This window comes from Alosa pseudoharengus, unplaced genomic scaffold (assembly GCF_046254945.1).
Source record: "Alosa pseudoharengus isolate Yale_2024_CS ecotype anadromous, Long Island Sound unplaced genomic scaffold, YU_APseudo_1.1 YU_APseudo_1.1_scf_12, whole genome shotgun sequence".
In the NCBI taxonomy this organism is placed as follows: domain Eukaryota; kingdom Metazoa; phylum Chordata; class Actinopteri; order Clupeiformes; family Clupeidae; genus Alosa; species Alosa pseudoharengus.
This window is the reverse complement of record NW_027468587.1, coordinates 27422123-27447122: the sequence shown is the minus strand read 5'-3', so window position 1 is coordinate 27447122 and position 25000 is coordinate 27422123. Positions and strand designations below refer to the sequence as shown.

The window sequence follows — 25000 nt, the reverse complement described above, 5'->3', positions numbered from 1 at the left end:
GAGACATTATTAAATTTTGGCCCCAATTTGACTCCCAACACTGTGTGTGTGTGTGTGTGTGTGTGTGTGTGTGTGTGTGTGTGTGTGTGTGTGTGTGTGTGTGTGTGTGTGTGTGTGTGTGTGTGTGTGTTAGTCGCTCTAAGGACATCGTGGAGCCCCTACTGAAGCCACAGTGGTATGTCAACTGCGCAGATATGGGCAAGCAGGCAGCGGACGCCGTCAGGGATGGGAGTCTGAAGATCATCCCTGACCATCACCTCAAGACCTGGTTCAACTGGATGGACAACATCAGGTACACACACACACACACACACACACATTTTAAAGGGATATTCCACCATTTGGGGAAATACACTCATTTTCCACCTCCCCTTGAGTTAAACAATTGAGTAAAATAAAACCTTTTCCCAGTTCATCCAGCCGTTCTCTGAGTCTGACAGTAACACTTTTAGCGCTCCAGCTCATTGAATCAGATTAGACCGTTAGCTTATAGCAGAGATGCTAACGGTCTAATCTGATTCAATGAGCTGGAGCTAAAAGTGCTATACCTTTAATAATTTATTTACAGGGTACCCGCGGGGTCTTAAAAGTCTTAAATTTAATATGGTCAAATTAAGGCCTTAAAAGTATTGAAAGTCTTAAATTTAAAATGGTCAAATTGAGGCCTTAAAAGTATTGCGACACATAAGACACAACGTCTTATTTTTTCCTTTGGTAGAATTAATGGATACGCACACAGTGACAGTGTTTCAGTGATATGTTCTGAGGTGTGATGCAAGCAATGAGGGACCTGAGTTGTGGGAAACCAGATAGAGAGGTTGAGTCTGGTAGGGAGGACTTGTATCTAGCACACAAACACACGCATGCGCACGTGCACGCGCACACACACACCAGCCATAGCTGAAGAACTCGCTTCACCTGTCTGGTCACCTTACCGCGTGTCCTAGCTACAGTTTGATCCTGTGTCTATTTTCTGTCACTTAGGTTGTTCTGCCCTTTGGAAAGAGAAACATGACTCAGTAGATGCTGGGCATATTTATCAGATTCTGTGTGGAAAGAGAGCACTCCGTGCCACACACACACACACACACACACACACACACACTCACATTGAGTTAGGAGAAGCTGTCAGCCAGTTTACCATGCAACCTGTATGGCTTTTTAGTTTTTAGTTAGTTTTTAGTGAATCTAATTAGCGTGGCGATCACTGAGCAATTGAGACACAAGAGCTGAAAGGGCTGCATAGCGCAGTGTTCCTGTAGTTCCTGTACCTGTAGTGTTCCTGTACTGTAGTTCCTGTACCTGTAGTGTTCCTGTACTGTAGTTCCTGTACCTGTAGTGGGACGAGTAGTGTTCCTGTACCTGGTAATGGGCTAAGTACCTGTAATGGAAACGAGCCTATACACACATACGTACACGCACACACACATATATATATATACACACACATACACAAACACAAACACACACACACACACATACATACACTTATCTTTTTGTGTCCTCGGAGTTAAGAAACATACACACTCACACTCTCATATTCATGTGTGTGTGTGTGTGTGTGTGTGTGTGTGTGTGTGTGTGTACTCAGGGACTGGTGTATCTCTCGGCAGCTCTGGTGGGGTCACAGGATTCCGGCTTACTTTGTCACCGTGGACGACCCTGCAGTCAAACCTGGAGAGGTGACTCATCAATAATCTCTCTCTCTCTCTCTCACTCTCTTTCTCCTCTCATCCCTCAATGTGAACTTTATCACTGTGGTAGTTCAGATGGATGGTATCATCTTTTGCGTGCGTGCGTGTGTGTTAGGATATGGATGGCCATTACTGGGTGAGTGGCAGATCTGAGGCAGAGGCGAAGGAGAAGGCAGCCAAACGCTTCAACGTCCCCGCAGAAAAGATCTCCCTCCGACAGGGTGAGACGTGTGTGTGTGTGTGTGTGTGTGTGTGGGGAGAGAGGGCACTGTGGTGTCCACAAAGAAGACCCTAGTGTGTGTGTGTGTGTGTGTGTTTGTGTGTGTGTGTGTGTATGTGTGTGTGTGTGTGAAGACCCTAATGTGTGTGTTTCTTGTCTCCTTGTCTCCAGATGAGGATGTGTTGGACACCTGGTTCTCCTCCGGCATTTTCCCCTTCTCCATCTTTGGCTGGCCCAACGAGGTGAGATACATGCACACACGCACACACACACACACACACGCACATTCATATACACATACCCCCCCCAGAAAAGACAGGGTTAACACACACACATACACACACAAACACACACACACTCACTCGCATTGCTTCCGTCATAGCCTCTTAAAGCGTGACAACTGAGGGTCTTTTGCATCGTAGTCTTTTGCAACCGAAGTTCTTTTTGTGAATGTAGCCGAGTCAAACTTTTGTTTAAAAGCACAATTAGGACGGAAGCGCCACTTTTAAGATTGACCGTATTGTTGTTTCCGGGTCAAATGGTCTTTTTAAATTTTGAAAACACTAAGAAGGCTCGACACAACATGAAACTTTGTTCAAAGTGTCACCAGGCTCTCTACACATGAACTTGAGCATTGAGAACATTGTTTGTGTACACACAGTTTACTAAAAAGAAAGGTTTTGAACAACTCACTCGCATGGCGGCGAGCGGATAAACCAAAACGGTCAATCTTAAAAGTGGCACTTACGTCGTAATTATGCTTTTAAACAAAAGCTTGACTCGGGTACATTCACAAAAAGACCCTAGGTTGCAGTTACGCTTTAACTGTCCTCAACCCTGTTAAGCTTTGTGTACGTGTAAAGGTGTATGTGTCTGTGTGTAAACGTGTGTGTGTGTGTGTGTAAAGGTGTATTTGTGTGTGTAAAGGTGTATGTGTGTGTAAAGGTGTGTGTGTGTGTGTAAAGGTGTGTGTGTGTGTGTAAAGGTGTGTGTGTATGTAAAGGTGTGTGTGTAAAGGTGTACGTGTAAAGGTGTATGTGTGTGTAAAGGTGTGTGTGTAAAGGTGTATGTGTGTGTAAAGGTGTGTGTGTTAAGGTGTATGTGTGTGTAAAGGTGTGTATGTGTGTAAAGTAGTGGGGGGAAAAACGATTCTGTTCAGTATCGCAATATTTTAGCCATCGTAATGCGAGAAATTCCCGCACACATTTTACAGCGGTTATATATAGCTGATAACGTTAATCTAATAATTGAGCGGTGTGAATGCGTTCTGACTTGAATCGAACGTAAACCCGTGCAGAGAGACGCACAGAGCCACTTTGCAGGTGCGATCTCTCTCTCTCGCAGCAGGACTTGTCACTGCTGAAGTCAAATTATGCTAGGTGCTTCTACATCAACTGCTAACCGACAGGAAAGGAAAACAAAAGTTTAACGATCAGGAACTCAGGAATTTTGCAAACACAGAAGCATTACACAGAGTGGCCATGAGACGCGAGGGAACATGGATGTGTTCTCCATTTGAGGAATGTAATCGACGTGCACAGACAGTTAGACACCGATCGCATCACTACTTTCACTTTCTAGAGTGCGCATTCATTACGTGAAAGATGCTTCATACCAAAACAGCGCTCAAACATTATCAAATTTATCATGACGTGTTGTCACAAACACTAATGCCTACTCCACTTAGAAAATCAAAACCAAAATCATGTAAGTAAAGACTAAGTAAAAGACTATGACTGTGTTGTTCTCTCATTGACACCTATAATAAAGGATAAAGAGAATTCAATATGACATTTGAAGTGAGTTGAATTGAAAAAAAAAAATCCTTATTTTTTGTAATGCCTTTGAATAATATGGGAGACATGAATCGCAATATATTGCAGTATCAAATCGCAATATGTTAAGAATCGCAATAATATCGTATTGTGGCCCAAATATCGCAATAGTATCGAATAGTTACATATTTGCCAATTCCCACCCCTAGTGTAAAGGTGTATGTGTGTGTAAAGGTAAATGTGTAAAGGTGTATGTGTGTGTTCTCTTCGTGTAAGTGTAAAGGTGTTTGTGTGTGTAAAGGTGTGTGTGTATGTGTAAAGGTGTACATGTAAAGGTGTATGTGTGTGTTAAGGTAAACGTGTAAAGGTGTATGTGTGTGTTCTCTCAGACGCAGGACTTGAATGTGTTCTACCCGGGTACTCTGCTGGAGACTGGACACGACATCCTGTTCTTCTGGGTGGCACGGATGGTCATGATGGGCCTCAAACTCACCGGCAAGCTACCCTTCAAAGAGGTGTGTGTGTGTGTGTGTGTGTGTGTGTGTGTGTGTGTGGGTGTGTGAGTGCGTGTCTGTGGGTGTACTACTCTATACATGGGTTAAAATATGATATGATTAATGACTATATACGACTATTGGCAGCTTCCGGCTTCACAACAAGTACAAATATGATATGATTATCGACTATATACAACTATTGGCAGCGCCGGCTTCCATCTTCACAACGAGTACAAATGGCAATGCAGGTATTGACTTGGGACTATATTAGGGCGAAGCACTGCTACTTGGGTGTAGAGTTATCATGCAATACATGCACACAGTACTTTCTCACTCGTTGTGAAGACGGAGGCACAAGAAGTAATTAGGGATTTTTATTTTATTTTTTTGCTCACTTTTACACTTTTACATGCTATCCGGCAACAAAGGATTCCATTCACTATGCTAAGCTAACCTAGAGGGGGCGCTACTGGACTATGACAATGCATGCACGGAGACAACAATGCTTGTGCTCACTTATCTAACTCTAGGGGAGATGGTGAATAACCCAATTTTATAAAACAGTGGCGTGTTCCTTTAATACAGTATTTTTTTGTTTTTATAAAAGTAGTTTATATATCAATATAATAATAATAATAATAATAGGCTACATAGCCCATATGCCCCTCCCCCCAGACACTTTAACTAAAATATTTTCTGCTAGAAATACGGACTGCAGCTTATTCAACTAAAAAAATTGTGAGAAAATCGCATCATGAAGCTAAAATCGTGAATCGTTTTAAATCGTGAGTTGAACATATCATTACATCCCTATGATTAACACAAATCTGCATGTGTGTGTGTGTTGGTGTTTGTGTCTGCGTGTTTGTGTCTGTGTGTGTGTGTGTGCGTGTGTGTTTGTTCAGGTGTACCTGCACGCTGTGGTGAGAGATGCTCACGGCAGGAAGATGAGTAAATCTCTGGGAAACGTCATCGACCCTCTGGACGTCATCACCGGCATCTCACTAGAGGTCAGTCTCTCTTTTTCTCTCTCTTTCTCTCTCTCTCTCTCTCTTTATTGATTAGTTTAGATTTTGATTATCATGTTCTGTGTGTGTGTGTGTGTGTGTGTGTTTGTGTTTCTCAGGGTCTCCATGCCCAGCTGAAGGACAGTAATCTAGACCCTGTGGAAGTCGAGAAGGCCAAGGAAGGACAGGTGTGTGTGTGTGTGTGTGTGTGTTAGTAATGTGATGAAAGGTGTATGTGTGTGTGTGTGTGTGTGTGTGCAATATTAAAGTGATGCTTTACGTTTTATAATGCAGAGGTATATAGCGTTTTATAATATAAGCAGTTTTACCAGTCAGACCTGCAACTCTTCATCGTTTCATGAATCCCATTCTCATACCTGTGTGTGTGTGTGTGTGTGTGTGGTGACAGAAATCGGACTACCCCAGTGGCATCCCTGAGTGTGGTACTGATGCGTTGAGGTTTGCTCTGTGTGCCTACACTAGCCAAGGTAAACATTCTAATACCCCTCTACACTCCAATACCCCTCTACACTGTACCAACATACCATTCTAATACCCCTCCACACTCTACCAACATACCATTCTAATACCCCTCTACAACTCTACCAACATACCATTCTAATACCCCTCTACACTCCAATACCCCTCTACACCTCTACCAACATACCCATCATGCCTCTGTGTTTGCCCATCATGCCTCTGTGTTTACCCATCATGCCTCTGTGTTTACCCATCATGCCTCTGTGTTTATCCATCATGCCTGTGTTTGCCCATCATGCCTCTCTGTTTACCCATCATGCCTGTGTTTACCAATCATGCCTCTGTGATTACCCATCATGCATCTATGTTTACCCATCATCTCTCTAGGTTTACACAACACATCTTTGCTTACCCACGATGCCCCTGTGCTTACCCACAATGCCCCTGTGTTTATTTGACGATGCCCCTGTGCTTACCCACAATGCCCCTGTGTTTATATGACGATGCCCCTGTGCTTACCCACAATGCCCCTGTGTTTACTGACGATGCCCCTGTGCTTACCCACAATGCCCCTGTGTTTACTGACAATGCCCGTGTTTACTGACGATGCCCCTGTGCTTACCCACGATGCCCCTGTGTTTACTGACGATGCCCCTGTGCTTACCCACAATGCCCCTGTGTTTATATGACGATGCCCGTGTTTACTGACGATGCCCCTGTGCCGCCCCCTGATTCCTCTGTGTGTGTGTCCAGGGCGGGACATTAACCTGGATGTGAACCGTATCCTGGGCTACAGGCACTTCTGCAACAAGCTCTGGAACGCCGTCAAGTTCGCCATGAGGACGCTGGGGGAGGATTTCACGCCCAGCGACAAGCCACAGGTGTGTGTGTGTATATTAATGTGTGTATTAATGTGTGTGTGCCATGAGGGCGCTGGGGGAGGACTTTACGCCCAGCCACAAGCCATAGGTCACACACACCCTTCTACTAGCTGTGTGTGTGTGTGTGTGTGTGTGTGTGTATTAATGTGTGTGTGTTTCTCCTGTAGCTGTGTGGAGAGGAGAGTGTGTGTGTGTGTGTCTGTGTATTAATGTGTCTGTGTTTCTCCTGTAGCTGTGTGGAGAGGAGAGTGTGTGTGTATTAATGTGTGTGTGTTTCTCCTGTAGCTGTGTGGAGAGGAGAGTGTGTGTGACCGCTGGATCCTGTCGCGGTTGAGTGCAGCCGTGGCTCTCTGTGGTGCCGGGTTCCAGAACTACGACTTCCCCGCCATCACCACCGCCATCTACAACTTCTGGCTCTACGAGCTGTGTGACGTCTACCTGGTGAGTGTGTGTGTGTGTATGTGTGTGATCACCACCTCCATCTACAACTTCTGGCTCTACGAGCTGTGTGACGTCTACCTGGTGTGTGTGTGTGTGTGTGTGTGTGTGTGTGTGATCACCACCACTATCTACAACTTCTGGCTCTTAGATCTGTGTGATGTCTATCTGATGTGTGTGTGTGTGTGTGTTGTGTTTCAGGAGTGTGTAAAGCCGGTGGTGAGTCGTGCAGACGCAGGTGCAGATCCAGACGCTCAGAGACAAGCTCAGGTGTGCAGGCAGACGCTATACACCTGTCTGGAGGCGGGACTAAGGCTACTTGCGCCAATCATGCCCTTCGTTGGCGAGGAGCTCTTCCAGAGGTTGCCACGGAGACGACCCCACGACAGCCCACCCAGCATCTCCGTCACGCCCTACCCCGAGACCTCAGAGGTGAGCATATGTTCTGGAGGTCAAAGGTCATGAGAGAAAGAGGGGGGCGTAGGAGCGGTACCTGCTGACCTGGGGAAAGATGACTCTGAAATACCCTCGTGTGTGTGTGTGTGTCTCTCTCTGTGTCTGTCCTAGTTCTGCTGGCACAGTGAGAAGGTGGATAAGGAGATGGACTTTGTGATGTCTGTGGTCCGAACCATCCGATCCCTTCGCGCCGACTACAACCTGACAAAGACCCGCGCTGACTGTAAGCACACACACACACACACACATATACACACACACACACAGATTACTGCATTAAGCACTGAAGCTACTGCACAATACAGATAAACTGTGTTGGGGTGTGTGTTTGTGTGTGTAAGATTATAACCTCCAATGGCTATGATACCATTTGTGTATGAGCACAAGTGCATGATTATTTTCTTTCTATATCTGCAGTGTGTGTGTGTGTGTGTGTATGTTTCAGGTTATCTGCAGTGTGTGTGTGTGTATGTTTCAGGTAATCTGCAGTGTGTGTGTGTGTGTATGTTTCAGGTTATCTGCAGTGTGTGTGTGTGTGTGTGTGTGTATGTTTCAGGTTATCTGCAGTGTGTGTGTGTATGTTTCAGGTTATCTGCAGTGTATAGATGCTCAGACAGTAGAAGTGGTGCAGCGCTACAGTCTGCAGATCCAAACTCTCTCCTACTCCCAGACCATCACTGCTGTAACCGGGGGCGACAGTGCTATCCCAGAGGGCTGTGCGGTGGCCATCGCCTCTGACCGCTGCACCGTCCACCTCATGCTAAAGGTACACAGTGCAAGGAGGGCCACAACGTGTGTGTGCACGCATGCGCCGATGCACAGTTTATTAATTCATTCTTGGATGTGTAGATCTTCTGTTTCTATAGCAGCTTATACTAGCACTGTCTTTAAATGTATCTGCATGGTACACACACACACACACACACACACACACACACACACACACACACACACACACACACACACACACACACTCACGCAGACACACACACACACACACACACACACACACAGCTGCTATGCAGTTCTGTGGTCCAGGACTTTTTCTGCATGTTGTGTGTGATATCTGTATGCTACTGAGACCTTGAATTTCCCCTTGGGGATCAATAAAGTATCCATCTATCTATCTCTAAGCTACTAAGCTAACTGGTGTAACCTACCTCCAGTTAATTATGCTAAGCTAGGCTAACTGGTGTAACCCACCTCCAGTGAATTATGCTAAGCTAGGCTAACTGTCAGACTGGGTTATTGCTCACACAGAGAACATTTGTATCCTCTTATCTTCCTCTGGGTAGATGGCAAATAAGATAATTTCCCAAGAAGTTGCCATGTTCCTTTAAGATCCAAATTAAATTGTGTGTGTGTGTGTGTGTGTGGCATGTTCCTTTAAGATCCAAATTAAATTGTGTGTGTGTGTGTGTGGCATGTTCCTTTAAGATCCAAATTAAATTGTGTATGTGTGTGTGATTTGGCATGTTCCTTTAAGATCCAAATTAAATTGTATGTGTGTGTGCGTGTGTAGGGCCTGATTGACGTGGAGAAGGAGGTGTGTAAGCTATCGGGGAAGAGGGCTGACCTGCAAAAGCAGATGGACAAGCTCAGAGAGAAGATGGCCAAGAGTGACTACAGGGAGAAGGTTCCGGCAAAGGTGCAGGAGGCCGACGCCGAGAAGGTGAGGAGCACTCAGACACACACACACACAAAAAGGGATTGATCTGTAGAGGGCATGTTCCAGAAGTCAAGAGTTCTAAATGAGCTGTCAGCTTGAGCTGGAGTTTCACTCTAGTTTCTCTTCAGCTTATTATTGCATGAGCCCTGCAGTGTCTCAGAAGACACACACACTCTCTCTCTCTCACACTCTTTCTCTTTTCCCCAGATGCGACAGAGCCAGACTGAGCTTGAGAAAGTGATGGAAGCCATAGAGAACTTCAAACGAATGATGTAACTCCAGTTAGCATGTACACACACACACACACACTGTTTCTCTAGTTAGTTAGGGTTCTTTCTGCAGTTTCCTGGTCTGTGAGTTTGTGTCTGTCGCTGGATAAGGGATAATAAAGCCTTTTAGAGATCTGACTTCTGTCCTCTCTCTCACTCACACATATAGACATACACACACACACACACACACACACCACTAGCCAATCATTTCTCAGACTACACCACTCAGCAGATGGTGGATGCTCAACACCCACTTGCGTTCTCCCATGGAGACGACTTACTGAGCTGTTGGGATGGATAACGACTGTTAATTTAATCCCCTTTGAAATTAAATGATTTGGTAATCAGTTACTGTTTTAAGTCATTTTTAAGGAAAACAAAACTAAAACTCTAAACTTCCAGTATATTCAACTTGCCTGCTTTATTTGGAGCTCTAGAGTGAACTGAACATGTGACAGAACATGACAGAACTTGGCAGAACATGAATGTGTTTGGTGTGTGAACAGAACAAAGCATTTGAAGACATCTTCTTTGACACCAATCAACATTTTTTCACTTTTCCAATTTTAATAGACCAAACAACTAATCGATTTATTGAGAAAACCTGACTGGCTCATTAACTTAAAAAAAATCATTTGTAATCATAGCTGTAATTCCTCTCTCTCTTACACACACACACTCCATACCTCACCAGGTGTGGGAATAAATAGCCTTATTATATAGTTTATTATATATATATATTGGTATAGGCTAATTATTATATATAGTTTATAGTTTATATACTAAAGGCAGCTTTTGTTTTCTCAGTGTTCACTGCTGATTGCTCACTGTAGGATCCTCTATGTGTGTGTGTGTGTGTGTGTGTGTGTGGGAGGGTAGAAAGACCTCTGTGCTAGCAGTTATTTGTATTCACTGGTTTTGAGGAACAAACTTTCACAAAGTCAGACTCTACCAGTGACTTTTCTTTTAAAGCCTTAGCTGTAATTATTTTATTTCTCACACACCAGTCATGTTTCTTTGGGGTGACTGGCTTTGAAAAAACTCACCCTGTCCACACTGAAGGGTATCTGCACAGAAACACACACACAGACAGGTTTTGTTTTTTCCTTTAAGGATTTTATTAATTGGATTACTTCACGTGTAGTTTATTCAGGAGCTTTGTTCAGAGTGATGCTCTCAACATGGAAAAGAAAAACCAAAACAACACATAAGAAAACATAAACAAGTAAATAAAAACAAACGCGAGCCGCAGAGAGAAGACGGGCTACGCTCCAGAGTGTGTGTGGGTGTCTCCCTGAAGCTCCATCAAACACACACACACACACACACACACACACACACACACACACACACACACTACCCCTACATAGCCCCTCTACCAACACAGGAAAACAAGCTTAAACTCCCAGCAGAACCAGAGATTGACATGCATGTAGCAACTCCTCACACACACACACACACACACACACTCACTCACACACAGACTCACACACAGACTCTCTCTCTCTCACACACTCTCACACACACACACACGCTCTGCAGCTGATCCTCAAACCCAAACTCCGCCTCTCGCTGGTGATTCTCCACTCCCTCCCACCCTCCCCTCACATCCATCTCTTTCCCTATCTTTCTAACTCACTCTCACATCTCTCTCTCTCTCCAAATGGTGACTGTCGCCCCCTACAGGCTCCAGGGGTGGTGGAACTCTGAGGCTGGTAGAGGAGTGCAGTGTGTGGTCTCAAAGTTCCGCATGTACTTCCGTGCCTGACCACCAGGGGGAGGGAGAGAGATAGAAAGAGAGAGAAGTGTGTGTTAGAGGTTTCAGAGGGATTCCTCAAACTCTCTACAGCCTGACTGAGCAAAGGGCTACTTACCAGGAAGAGAGCCAGCTGCCTTCTGCCCTCAGGAGTCATGTCCTCACCTACACACACAGACACACGGTTACAGCACTTATACGATAAAGCGCTCTAAATAAACAAAACATGTATGATTAGTGCAGCTGTTGTCAGATGTGTGTCCCCTCACCTACGGCCCAAGGAAAGGGTGTGTGTGTGTCTGTCTGGTAGGACTGCAGTACAGACACACACCAGTCATCATCCACCTCATATCTGCTGTAAAGCTCTGCTGTGGGAACGGGAACAGGAACAGGGTTCATAAACACACACGCACGCACACACTAGTGTTGCACGGTGTATCGATACTAGAAAGGCATCACGATGCCTTCACACAAAAAACGATACGATTTCCGACGTTTGTAGAATCGATACTTAAAATAATAACGTTCTGTGTCTGTGTGGACTGCTCTCCCTCTCCATGCTCCTTGCACGCATCCAGGCAAGTGGACATGTCAAGCAAGCAGCTCTGAGTGAGTGAGTGTGCAGCCAACGTCAACATAGTTCTTTGCCAACAGTCCTTGTATTGGCTTGGGGATAAAACAAAAGGTGAAGTGAGATCTGGAACTATTTCGGATACATCGCGGATAGTGAAGGCAAACCATCAGGTACACAGAGGCCCGTTTGTAAAATATGTTTCAAAGCCATTCAGCAGTAGGCTACGCAGAGAACTTGGCTAAGCACCTCACAGACAGATCCCAACATTTTTAAAGATTTCAAAGAACGACAGGTTAACGAATAGGCTATAGAAAACACCACTACATGATTAGTGCCAAATTCATCTCTTCAGTTTTATTCTAGCTTAAGTGAAATGATGTTTAAAGCGATAAAGCGAAATTCCTTCATCAGTGAATTTTGACGAGACATTAACGACTGATCATACAGTGCTATCGTGATGAAAGCATAATATTCACACTAGTATAATATTACCATAACTTGCAAACAATCTATTTAATATTCAGTCAGTACTACTGGTAATGTTTGTCATGGCATGTACATAGACTGCAATTTGTTCAATAATTATTGCCCAGATGTAGGACAGGCTACCCGAAATGCGCTAATTAAAGCCCACAGCATAATACCACCGAAGCATGTTGAGTCCTAATAATAATAGCGGCTTATTGCTACGTGGTAGCAAATAATGTTATCAAAGAAATATACGTAATGTAGGAATGCACACAGATATATTGCAACAGGTAAATAGGCTAGGCCTATCTGATGAAGATCTGAGTGGTTGGAAAGTTGTACTTGTACACTGGGAGCAAAGAACACTATCTTCACCTTTTCTCCTTTGCAACTGTCTGATTGAAATCCCACGGGAAGGCCTAGGGTTGCCTATATCAGATGGCCTAAAGATTAGGCCCCTCTGCATTCAGTGATTTGCATGCAGTAATTTCAACACTGACCTTGATCTAGCCTACTTTGGCTATTTAAAAGGTATTTTATTACCAAAAACACAATGTAAATCAACTATAACAAACAATAAAGGACTTAATCACACACAAACTACTATTTTACTACTATAAAAAATAATAATTATGTAGGATGTTTAGAACCCAGAATTGACCTGCACACTACTAAAGTGCACCAAATTCAACACAAATGACTCAATGAACTTGGAGGATGTCTGCGTCCTTTCCTTTCCAGATATTTTAGGATTTCACCGTGTTATCGTTTCAGTATCGAGCACCGAGATTTTTATGGCAGGTATTGTATCGAAGTCATAATTTTGGTATTGTGACAACACTAGCACACACACACAGCTTACCCTCCTCCAATTGTGATCCTGCTGCCAGCCACTGTCTGACGGATGCCACCCCCTCGTCTGTCATGATCTTTGGGTACCTGGAACACAGTGTGTGTGTGTGTGTGTGTGTGTGTGTGTGAGAGAGGAAGTGTATGTATGCATGACAGTGTAGGGACGAAGTGTGTGTATGTGAAAGTGAGACAAATCAACCATTATTTATAAAGCTAACCGTTTTGATTTCCCTGTGTGTGTGTGTGTGTGTGTGTGTGTATTGAGGCAGCCCCTCACCTGAACTGGAGGGTATCCCATCAACGTTGCTAATTAAAGTGGCGCTAAACAGAAATAGCCTGGCTTGAACTAGAGACTCAGGACCTTCCACTAACTCAAGTTTTCTGCATCTTGACCTCGTTTATTCAATCGAGGCCTAGGGCAGCTCGCATTTCTGCTCGTGCACGTATAGCAAAGTAACCCAAAACAGTAGATTGATGAGAAGGGGATAAATGTTGCACAAGTAAGGGAAAACTAGAGGAATCTACAGCATTTTTACTTGAAATTCATTAGCCAAGGATGAAAGCATACATTTAAGCGAGGATCATGGTTTGGAATTAATCGCAAGTATCATTGGCCTCCCGCTTGAACAAAACAAGTGTGTTTGAGTGTGTTCCACTAATTCACGGATTGGGATAAATGCAGAGACCAAATTTCCCTCACGGGATCAAAAGAGTATGTATACTTATACTTATATACAAAATAAGCCAGGATTTGCCAGGATTTGCCTTTAGCTTGCTTAATGGAATACCCTCCTGGAGGTGGGTGTGTATTTGTGTACAAAGTCACCTAAACTGGAATAGTCTCTCTCTCTCTCTCTCTCTCTCTGTGTCTGTGTGTGTACTCACCTGAACTGGAGTAGTCTGAGCAGCAGGTCGTTGCCCCTGTTGGCGGTGATGTCTTCTGGACCCCTGTGGGTGCACACATACACACATAAATGTCAGAATGTGCGTGTGTGCGTGTGTGCGTGCGTGTGTGCGTGCGTGTGTGTTTGTGGGGTGGGGGTGGGGGTGGGGGGGGGCCGTACGTGGTAGTAATGATTTCATCTTTGGTTCTCCTGATGAGCAGAACCGGTCCCTGGTACCTGCCAAAAAAGGAGACATTCCTCACATGTTAACAGTAACATGAGACGTTACTCACATGTTCACTATTAACATGTTAACTATTAACTGGAGACGTTACTCACATGTTCACTATTAACTGGAGACGTTAATCACATGTTCACTATTAACTGGAGACGTTACTCACATGTTCACTATTAACTGGAGACGTTACTCACATGTTCACTATTAACTGGCAAATTACCATCACAAAAAAGTTAACAGTGGCTTATTAAAATGAATAAAGTGGCTGTATGTGTGTATGGCTAACATACTTGCAGAGTTGTTCTGCATTGTTCAGATTCATGTACTGCCTCACTGTGTATGTCACCAATGGCCCTGCGGACGGACACACACACACACACACACACACACACACACACACACACACACACAGACAAGAAACAAACACACACATTAGATCTGATGTTTCGACTAAAGCAGTAAGACCCAGCGCACCCGAAACAGGAAACAGGGTCGGCCATGTTTGACCTTTGACCCTGAACTCACTCCAGCTGTCAGGCATGACCTTGAGGGCGAGGGGCAGAAGGTCGTCGAAGGAGGCATCCAGCACCAGAGCTTTGATTTCTGGGTAAGACATCACTGCCCAGCTAGCTAGAGGACACACACACAATTACATATGAAAAGTGAGCATTGCTACCAGGAAAGAATGCCTGTCTGAAGTCGAAGGATTTAATGGCAGGAAAGTGTGTATTAAACATGTGACGCTTAGGTGTGTTTTAACATTGAGATGCTCAATCTGCAGATATTTAACAAGCTGTTTATCGGGCAGGTAATTAGTAGGGGTGTCACGATTCTCCAAATCCTCGATTCTATTTAAATTTTGATTTTAAGGTCACAATTCAATTTGATTTTCAATCTTTTTTTAATTATATTACTATTTAAGGTGCTCTAAGCGATGTTATGTGGTTTCTAAGCTAAAAGCTGTAAAAAAGCCTGGTCTCTGTGGACAGCTTAGAATCCAAAAACGGCAACAAAAAACAACTTCGTCTAGTCTGTACCATAAAAACATAAACTGTTCCAGCCAATCACCGACGAGATGCGCATTTAGGAGTTTTGCGAGTAGCGAGCTAGCTCTCTGTTTTGTTTGAACGTCAACAGAAGTGACTATACCCAATATCGCTAAGAGCACCTTGCAAATATCACTTTTTTGCCTCATTTCCAGTTCTGTTTTGGGGGAGCTTTTATTTTGAGACCGCAAAGCTAGGCTTTCTAAACAACAGAACAGACAACTAGACGTGAACATAGAGAACTGAAATAACACAGAATGATAATTTGACTGTTATAGCACACGCCGAAGAGACACAACGTTCGTGTTCACGGAATATTGCACTGTTAGTGTGTGTTTTCTGGCTTAAAGTCATCTTGGACTCTAGCCTTAATGTTAACTGACATGAATGACTGACATGACATCCCTGAACCAGTATCTCAGGAAAAAAGGTTCTCCTAACAAGCCTGTATAATTTGCACATCTCTTTACACTGTTTTTACAACTCTTCTATATGTTTTATGCTACCCATATTAGTTTTATTTATCTATTTATTGTAAAGTTGTGGATTTGCACTCTGCATCCCTATGCACCATGTCACTTAACCTGACCGGTCACTCTAGCCTCCTGGACTGTCATCCAGGTATGTTGTGAGCAGTGTGCCCTTTTTATCTGCCTGTGTCAAGGGTGATCCTGTGTGGAACTCCATATATGTATATATGTGTTCTGTCTTTTTCTGTGTGTCTATGGTGATGTCTTTGTCCTGTCATGAACACACTGAAGCAAATCCCTAGCAACTTGCACCGAGTTGTATGGCAATAAAGTATTGAATCTTACACCGAGTTGGAGTTGTATGTCAATACAGTATTGAATCGGATCAAAAATCGAATGAATGAATGAACACACCGGTCATTTCAGGGAAGCAGGAGGGGGAGATAGGCTAATGTTGACACAGCGCACGTCAACATCTCTGTGTGTGTGTGTGTGTGTGTGTGTGTGTGTGTGTGTGTGTGTGTGTGTGTGTGTGTGTGTTTTCTTCCTCTTGGCATGCATTGCTAGACATGACATTGGGGGTGTGGCCGCATCATCGATTCTACTTTTGAATTCAAGTTCGAGATCGGGGGGGTCATTTAGACGAAATCGTGACAGCCCTAGTAATTAGTGTTTACCTGTGCAGGTAATAAGCTTGTCAGGTGTAGTGGTGGCTAGGGTGGGTACCTGTGAATCCGCCAATGGACCAGGCGTAGACGACGATGTCAGTGAGCTGGAAGCCCAGCTTGTGCACGGCAAACTGGATGACCACGTCCATGGCATTGGCCTCGTTCTGAGGGAACGGCACGCCCTGGATGAGGAGTGGAGGGTGTGTGAGTGTGTGTATCTGAACGCTACGAGACCATCACCACACACACAAACAAACACAGCAGAGTCAAAAGCACACACATATCTCACACAGCAATACGATACACAAAACCTGGGTGACATTATCATCACTTCTGGAGGTTCTGAGCGTGTGTGTGTGTGTGTGTGTATGGAGTAAAACTTGTGCCACCTTAAACCGAATTTGAATATGTTGTATTTGCATTTGAATTGCTGAATTTGAACAATTGTATTGGAAAAACGAATTTGAATAGTATATGTTGAAACTGAATTCATTAGATTGTAACTGAATCTCAGGCAACTTGAAATTGAATATAATATTTTGAAATTGAACTCATTTGCTCTGATACATAAATTATCCTGACTGAAAATTTCGCTCTTGGAACTTTCACATTCAGTTCTCAAAATTCAGTTTCAAAACGTGAAATTCAATTTCAGTCTACCGAGACAAAAACAGCTGGTAGCTCAGGAAAAGCAATCGAGTGCAGAGCTATTGTGATCGCGTGACTAGTGCCGAGCGCGAAGCAGAGCATAGTGTGGGCACTTGGTTTGCACGGTTATTAGATCTGCACGCACGATTCATAAAACACATTCCGATTGTAGGCCTACTGTCTCACCTACCGTTTATGTAATTTTAAACAAATAAAACATTTGTTGCAGTATTATTTCAAACTTCTAGCTTGTCAATCCTTAAAAAACAGAACAGTCTAGGCTACCCAGCCATCAAACATCGATGTAGCCTAGGCCTACTTACCTACCGTTTTTGTAATTTTAAACAAATAAAAATGTTTTTGCAGTATTACATCTAAAACTTCTAGCCTGTCAATCCTTGAAGTACAGAACTACCCAGCTAGCCATCAAACATCGATGTATGGTCTTACCTACCGTTTTTGTAATTTTAAATAGGCTAAAACATTTTTTACAGTATTACATTTCAAACTTCCAGCCTGTCAGTCCATACAGAACTACTCAGCTAGCCATCAAACATCAATGTACTGTCTACCAATTGCAAACTTCTAGCCTGTCATTCTTTAAAATGTCATGGGCATAACTTTCTCTCGTTTTCGTTTTTCCTACTCAACTACTGCTCTATTTCTTATCCTGGACTGCCACCTACTGGATAGAAAAGGCAACAACCTAGTAATTATGTGAATAAAAATCTACATGTTTGAATGACCAAAAAAGGACAAATCATTACCGTTTTCTTACGTTTAAAGCCACTCTTGTAATACTATGATGTGTAGGCTACCTTTATTTGCTTCCAATTACATATGGTTATGGTTACGCTTTTGTCCAAAGCAACATAAATACAAAACAATATAATACTTAAAATTGAACAGGGAACAAATGAAGATGTTGGTCAGACTATAATAAAGAGAATAGCAATAATAAACAACCATGTCAATTCAATCAATAGCCTAATGACATAAACAATGAGAAAAAAGGGAAAATAGTAATAATAAACAATAATGTACATTCAGTCAATAATATAATAAAAATAACAATAGCATGGTAAGACTACATTATGGAGAATATCAATAATAAACAACAATGTCAAATTAATCAACAGCCTAATGAAAATGAAACAATACTATACAAACCATAAGTGTTAATTCAAGTGCATGTTGAACAGATACGTCTTTAGACCCCTGTTAAAAGACCCAAAACTATCACAGGAACAGAGAGCACTGGGCAACTCATTCCACCAACATGGAACCACTGAGGAAAAGTCTTGAATTTGACCTATGTCTGGTCGACACAACAGACACTCTTCAGAAGACCGCAGTGGGCAGTTGGGGATGTACGTCTTGATCATTGAATTAAAATAACAAGGAGCAGATCCGGTCAGTGTCCTTTAGGCCAAAGTGAGAGATTTAAATTTAATTCTGCCTAATAGGGAGCCAATGGAGAGTAACTAGGAGAGGAGGTACATATGTCTTTGGCTGATTAAAGACCAGGCGTGCGGCAGCATTCTGACTCAGCTGTAACAATCTTACTACACAAGCAGGTAAACCAGCTAATAGTAAATTACAATAGTCCAGCTTGGAGATGACCATGGCCTGAACAAGAAGTTGTGTGGAATCCTGTGTCAGATAAGGTCTGTTCTTCCTTATGTTGCAAAGGATAAACCTACATGATTTTGCAATTGCATCATATCTAATATCAGCTGATTACACACATAAACTAAAATTTAGATTGCCCATACATTTGGAAATCCATTTGGAAATCCATCACCACCAATGGCAAACAATTGGTGATGGTGAATTGGCAAACATCAATTCCAGAGAAAACAACAGTGGACATGTTTATTAGTGTGTAAAGTGTTTTACAATATGTGTTGCATCTTGCAAAGATATTTATTAAGAGAAATCAAGCTTCGGTGTCCATGTCTGATCGGTGCCAGTCCATTGTCCTCAGTCTATCTCACTGTCCACTGTTCATTGAGGCCTCTCAACCTATGAAAATAAAACCAACAAACAATCAGTGTTTAGCTTAAAGGTCTACTGTGAGTCTTTCTCGTTAATTGTTTATTCATCTCTGCGCAAAGAGGTCTCATAAGCATCAGGCAATCAGGATACACAAGTCTGTGCACCTAAGAGACAATCAGTTGTTTCTCACACACACATTCCTTGGATCGTATACATCATAATAAATATCATTACACCTTCTCTGCACACACACGACTTGGTCAATACAATGAGTTAATTAAGAACCAAGGACATTTCTATCGTCATACAACACATTATTTGCAATCTACACACACATTACTGAAACAGAAGTATCAAGACAACACACAGTTAAAGTATAATAATTAGGTTATTGTAATATACTGTGTCTATTTCTCAATAACTTTTACAAAATCTGCATGGAGTCGATGAAGAAGCATAAATCAGCCTGTAGAAATACTGTTAAACTAGGGTCTCTTGAGTCTTGATCATATTATCGATATAGAACATATTCAGTTTGAAACTCTTAGAAGCTAGCTAGCTACCATTTGCTAGTTATCGCAATCCAGTTGTCTGGCAACATCACGGCACGAAAAAATTGCCCCACGTAGCATTAGCTAACAGACAACACAACGATGAAAAAAGCTTAACTAGGGGGACATATCCAGTTTTCCATGAATGATACTGTTTAACCTGAGATTGTAACGTGTTCTTACAGGCCTAAAAGGCACAATGATATGACAATGACCAATCATATTGTTCTATCAAAGAGTAACGTTATAGTAGTCTAACTGGTTCTGAACTATGGAAAAAACTTTAACTTAGTCGATGAAACTATGCTGGCTAGCCAGCCAGCGCTAGCATATAATGTACATTATATAAAGTAACGTTAACAGACATGGCATATGATATCAACTTACTTGGACGTTTTCTGATGTGCCAGTCGCTTCCATCTCTTCTTTCTCTGTTCGACACTGTAAGGAGGTTCAGGAGACAGCTTGCTAAGAGGGTGCTATGCTCTTTGCTTCGCGCTCGGCACTTGTCACGCGATCACAATAGCTCTGCACTCGATTGCTCTTCCTTAGCTACCAGCTGTTTTTGTCTCGGTAGACTGAAATTGAATTTCACGTTTTGAAACTGAATTTTGAGAACTGAATGTGAAAGTTCCAAGAGCGAAATTTTCAGTCAGGATAATTTATGTATCAGAGCAAATTAGTTCAATTTCAAAATGTTATATTCAATTTCAAGTTGACTGAGATTCAGTTCCAATCTAATGAATTCAGTTTCAATATATACTATTCAAATTCGTTTTTCCAATACAATTGCTCAAATTCATATTCAAATTCATATTCAAATTCGGTTTAAGGTGACACAAGTTTTACTCCATATGTGTGTGTGTGTGTGTGTGTGAGAGAGAGACAGAGTATGTTTATGTGTGTGTGTGTGTGTGTGTGTGTGTGTGTGTGTGTGTGTGTGTGTGTGTGAGAGAGAGAGACTGTTTGTGTGTGTGTGTGTGTGTGACAGAGAAAGAGGTTACTGGCACTTACTGTGCTTCCTCCAAATCCAGGATGGTTCCAACCGAGTACAGAGTATCCTCCTGCACCCAACATACACATTACATCAGAAACACACACACACACACACAGACACACACACACACACACACACATTACATCAGAAACACACACACAACATCAGAAACACACACACACACATTACATCAGAAACACACACACACACACATTATATCAGAAACACACACACACACACACACAGAGTATCCTCCTGCACCCAACACACACATTAAATCAGAAACACACACACACACACACACACACACACACACACAAACATTACATTAGAAACACACACACACACACACACATTACATCAGAAACACACACACACACACATACACACATTATATCAGAAAAACACACACACACACACACACACACACGCACACACACAGTATCCTCCTGCACCCAACACACACATTACATCAGAAACACACACACACACACACAGTATACTCCTGCACCCAACACACACACACAAATTACATCAGAAACACACACACACACATTTTTTGGAATTTATAAACTTATATATCAATATCGGCCAACTCATATCGGTTTTGGCGATATTTGTCCAAATGTGCCTTTTTGTGTTTAATCCAACATACAGCTGGTTCAAATTTACTGTCACTAATTTTGTGGCGTGTTTCCCAGACAGTGCCTGCCTAGGCTCTGCAGCCTGTCAGTGTGGAGAAGAGCCTAGAAGCCTAGTAGCCTAACCTGTATCAGCCTGTTTGTATTTGTAGCCTACTTTTAGTACATTTAAGGTGTAAAGGGATTTACATGTACTCAATAAACCATCTTTTACTCTGAATACGGCCAAATATAGGTTATCCGCCATGCTAAGTCATAGATATCAATATCGGTATCGGCCTTAAAAAATGCATATCGGCTGACCCCTAATAGAGCCCCACACACACACACATTATTTCAGAAACACACACACACACACACACACACACACACACACAAACGGAGTATCCTCCTGCATCCAACACACACATTACATCAGAAACACACACACACACACACACACATTACATCAGAAACACACACACAAAGAGCCCCCCACACAGAGAGCCCCTCTTACACACGCTCACATAGAGCCCCACACCCACATTACATCATAAACACTCACACACACACACATATATATAAGTAAGTAAGTATAAGTATAAGTATATATACTCTTTTGATCCTGTGAGGGAAATTTGGTCTCTGCATTTATCCCAATCCGTGAATTAGTGAAACACACTCAGCACACAGTGAACACACAGTGAGGTGAAGCACACACTAATCCCGGCGCAGTGCGCTGCCTGCAACAACAGCGGCGCTCGGGGAGCAGTGAGGGATTAGGTGCCTTGCTCAAGGGCACTTCAGCCGTGCCTACTGGTCGGGGTTCGAACCGGCAACCCTCCGGTTACAAGTCCGAAGCACTAATCAGTAGGCCACGGCTGCCCATATAGAGCCCCCCAGAATATCTTTCTGCCCAACACACAAAGGTTATATCTGATGTAAAAATAAAACAAAACACAAATTATTTGCAAAATGATAACCCACCCCCTACCCAATTGGCAAAGGTAAAAAGAAGGAAAATATACTTAGCACGGAGTGACCCCCCCCCCCCCCCCCCGATGGTTTGAGTACTTTAGTGTAGTGTAGTGTGTTGACTACCATATATATTTACATCACCTACCAAATATATAGGCAATCATGATCATTTTGCCAACAGTGACGCAGAACCATGGATTTTTTCAATTTATAACATGTTTTGTTTATGACTTAAACCAACATTGAGTTAAAATGTTGACTAAATTATTTACTATAGGCCTACTTGATGATAATATAGCCTGCCCCCTAACAGTCCTCTGGGCCTACGTACAAAATAGTGAATCATGTGATACTGATATTGATGCTGATTGAAGAGGTTGCAACTTGAAGGTTGTTAATATTTCAGTTCCAAAGAGAATCAAATTACATCGATTCCTCTCTTCCCAAAGTAACACTGTAGGTCCTACACCTCTCCTCCTAAAATAAATGCTAGGCTCTAACTGTTTTAAGCTACTGCGCCAGGATTGTGTAGGCTAAGCGGCTACAACACTAGTTTTACAAGCGCACACACACTAAATGGTACACTGGAAATCCAGAGTTCTCGCGAGAGCACAATGGAATTGTCTCTGCGAGACACTCCGGCAAAGAACAATGATGCACGTTACTTTTACCCCAACATTCCGGGGAACCAGCTAAATTGATGAAGACAGCGCTGCAACGTTGGAGGACAGTACACATTGGTCGTAGTGTTACCCGATTGCGTCGAAGTCCGAAATCATTCAGAGTAAACATGGTCTAGTGTTATCCAATTGCGTGCAGTGAGATTTTTAAATGCATGCTTGTTGCCGCCCCTCGAGTTGGGCAATTACATTGTTCTTTGCCAGACCCTTAATCTTTCTAGATTATCAGGGTCTGGATTTTCCAGGCTAACTAAATGGAGCGCTAGGGTTAAAATGCGGACTGCGCCTTTAAATAGGCGACTTTTTATCTATCAGCACAATGCTACAGTAGGCTATTTCCACTAAATATTCAGCTCAATATTATGTGCAAGACCAATGTTTACTAAGCATGCCAAAGCTTTGATCTCTTGGCACGGTCACCATAATGTTACGTTTTCTCATGGTGAGATGGCATCCTGAAATATGTTTTAGACTAGGTGAACGGCTGGACAAACGCGAAATGACAAGGTGTTAACTAAACAATGTAGGCCTAAGGTAGAGAGGCCTAAGGTAGACAGGCTTTGTGGTTAAAACTATGAAAACCTTAGGCTAGTCTGTCACAGCTAACTTCAAGCACAGCTTACACGCGCAGAAATAAAAATTCAATATCAGCATCATGAGATTCATTATCGGAAAATCCTGACAGCGAAACCGATGCAAAGCCAAAGCGAGAAAAAAACAACTTCATACATGATGTCTTTTTAAATCAATTTGTTGACCTTTACCGTTTCATGGCTTCTGCTGAGAAACTAGTTCGCCACACACACTGAACTTGAATCAAGCATTCTTCAGAACGCAACTGATCAACCCGTCTACTTTCACTTTCAATGAAATCCACTAGTAAATGGAATACACTACTTGCGGCGTGATATTCGGAAAGATGTGAAGCACAAAACCCGTCGTCATTGTCAGCGGCCTGTTATAGCCTACATAACAATGGCCTGTGTTATACAGAAATATAGCTTACCTCTGACCGACAGACCCCCCCCCCCCTTTAAAAAAACCTCAGCAGATCTATACGAATTGCGTGGGTCTCATTTTCAAGTCGAAAAAAACAGAATTCCGTTTAAAAACGGAAGAATCACACCCCTGACACACTCACACACACACACACACACACACAACTTACCTTCCAATGGAGTGTTCATGCAGCCGACCTCGTAGAAACCAGCATTTCCCTCACAGCAAATCACCTGTCAGACACACACATTTAGGGCCGAGACACACACACACACACACACACACACACACACACAGTTGCTCTCTTGCGCACACACGCACACACACACACACACAGTCTCACACAGAGTCGCTCTCTTGCGCACGCACACACCCACACACACACACAGTGTCGCTCTCTTGCACACACACAGGCTCACACAAGCACAGAGTCGCTCTCTCTACCTCTCCCAGGTGGCTCAGCCAGTGGTCTAGCATAACTGCAGTAGCTGCTGATAATTAAATAGAATTTTGGACATTGAAGGCAGCATGAAGGATACATCTACGCTGCCTTCAAAATTTGTCAGCATTTCACAGAAATATTTTCACAGAAATTTAAGGCAGCATTTCACAGAAATATTTTATTTGGACATGCCTCGTCCCCATGTTAGATATCCTTATCTTATAAGGCATTTTTTCCCGTTTCGTATAGACCCACAGTCTCACACAAGCACAGTCTCAGACAGAGTCTCTTTTTTCTGTCTCACTCACACACACACACAAACACAATCACAATCAGTCTCTCTCTCTCTCACACACACACACACACACACAAACAAACACAATCAGTCTCTCTTTCTCACACACACACACACAAACCTACTCAGAAACACTTGTTTCACCCCACTAATCTCTGTCTTTGTCCCACAGAGTAAACAATAGTCTCTCTCTCTCACACACAACAATCGTCTCTCTCTCTCTCTCATCTCACACACAAACTCGTCTCTCTCCTCTCTCTCTCACACACAACACAATCAGTCTCTCTCTCTCGCTCACACGCTCACACACACACTCAGACTCTCTCTCTCGCTCTCCGTCTCTCACTCTCGCGCGATCTCCAACTGATCTTCCATCTCGTCACTCTCTCTCTGCGTCTCGCGACCAGCAGAACAGGAGTATTAATGAAATATTTTAAATTGTCGAGT

At 42.9% G+C, this 25000-nt stretch overlaps 2 protein-coding genes and 1 long non-coding RNA gene across 4 annotated transcripts in view; 1 reads left to right on the top strand and 2 right to left on the bottom strand.

Annotated features, from left to right (window-relative positions):
* The window catches only part of vars1 (valyl-tRNA synthetase 1), a 22242-nt gene extending 12718 nt beyond the window's left edge, over nucleotides 1–9524 (top strand). Inside the window, exons 17-31 of the mRNA XM_076280624.1 lie at nucleotides 134–292; nucleotides 1592–1682; nucleotides 1810–1915; nucleotides 2086–2156; nucleotides 4079–4204; nucleotides 5092–5196; nucleotides 5313–5381; nucleotides 5603–5681; nucleotides 6427–6554; nucleotides 6840–6995; nucleotides 7194–7424; nucleotides 7560–7671; nucleotides 8036–8214; nucleotides 8971–9120; nucleotides 9325–9524. Of these exons, the coding sequence (XP_076136739.1) occupies nucleotides 134–292; nucleotides 1592–1682; nucleotides 1810–1915; nucleotides 2086–2156; nucleotides 4079–4204; nucleotides 5092–5196; nucleotides 5313–5381; nucleotides 5603–5681; nucleotides 6427–6554; nucleotides 6840–6995; nucleotides 7194–7424; nucleotides 7560–7671; nucleotides 8036–8214; nucleotides 8971–9120; nucleotides 9325–9393 (1831 nt within the window). The 3' untranslated portion in view covers nucleotides 9394–9524. The remainder of the gene's footprint in view (nucleotides 1–133; nucleotides 293–1591; nucleotides 1683–1809; nucleotides 1916–2085; nucleotides 2157–4078; nucleotides 4205–5091; nucleotides 5197–5312; nucleotides 5382–5602; nucleotides 5682–6426; nucleotides 6555–6839; nucleotides 6996–7193; nucleotides 7425–7559; nucleotides 7672–8035; nucleotides 8215–8970; nucleotides 9121–9324) is intronic.
* A 959-nt stretch (nucleotides 9525–10483) lies between these two features.
* abhd16a (abhydrolase domain containing 16A, phospholipase) lies at nucleotides 10484–24049 on the bottom strand (the record flags this gene model as incomplete). Of its 2 annotated transcripts, none has more annotated exon segments than XM_076280622.1 (11): nucleotides 10484–11153; nucleotides 11264–11310; nucleotides 11415–11513; nucleotides 13050–13126; nucleotides 13925–13987; nucleotides 14104–14160; nucleotides 14452–14515; nucleotides 14687–14791; nucleotides 16404–16527; nucleotides 20557–20606; nucleotides 23986–24049. In XM_076280622.1, coding segments are annotated over 11 exon segments (834 nt in total), but the record flags the coding sequence as incomplete, so codon positions are not given.
* On the bottom strand, nucleotides 18855–20178 carry LOC143118435 (uncharacterized). The gene is made up of 2 exons (XR_012986144.1): nucleotides 19930–20178; nucleotides 18855–19018 (listed from the first exon to the last, which is right to left on the bottom strand). It is a non-coding gene; the product is annotated as an uncharacterized LOC143118435 (long non-coding RNA).
* Nucleotides 24050–25000: the final 951 nt, after the last annotated feature.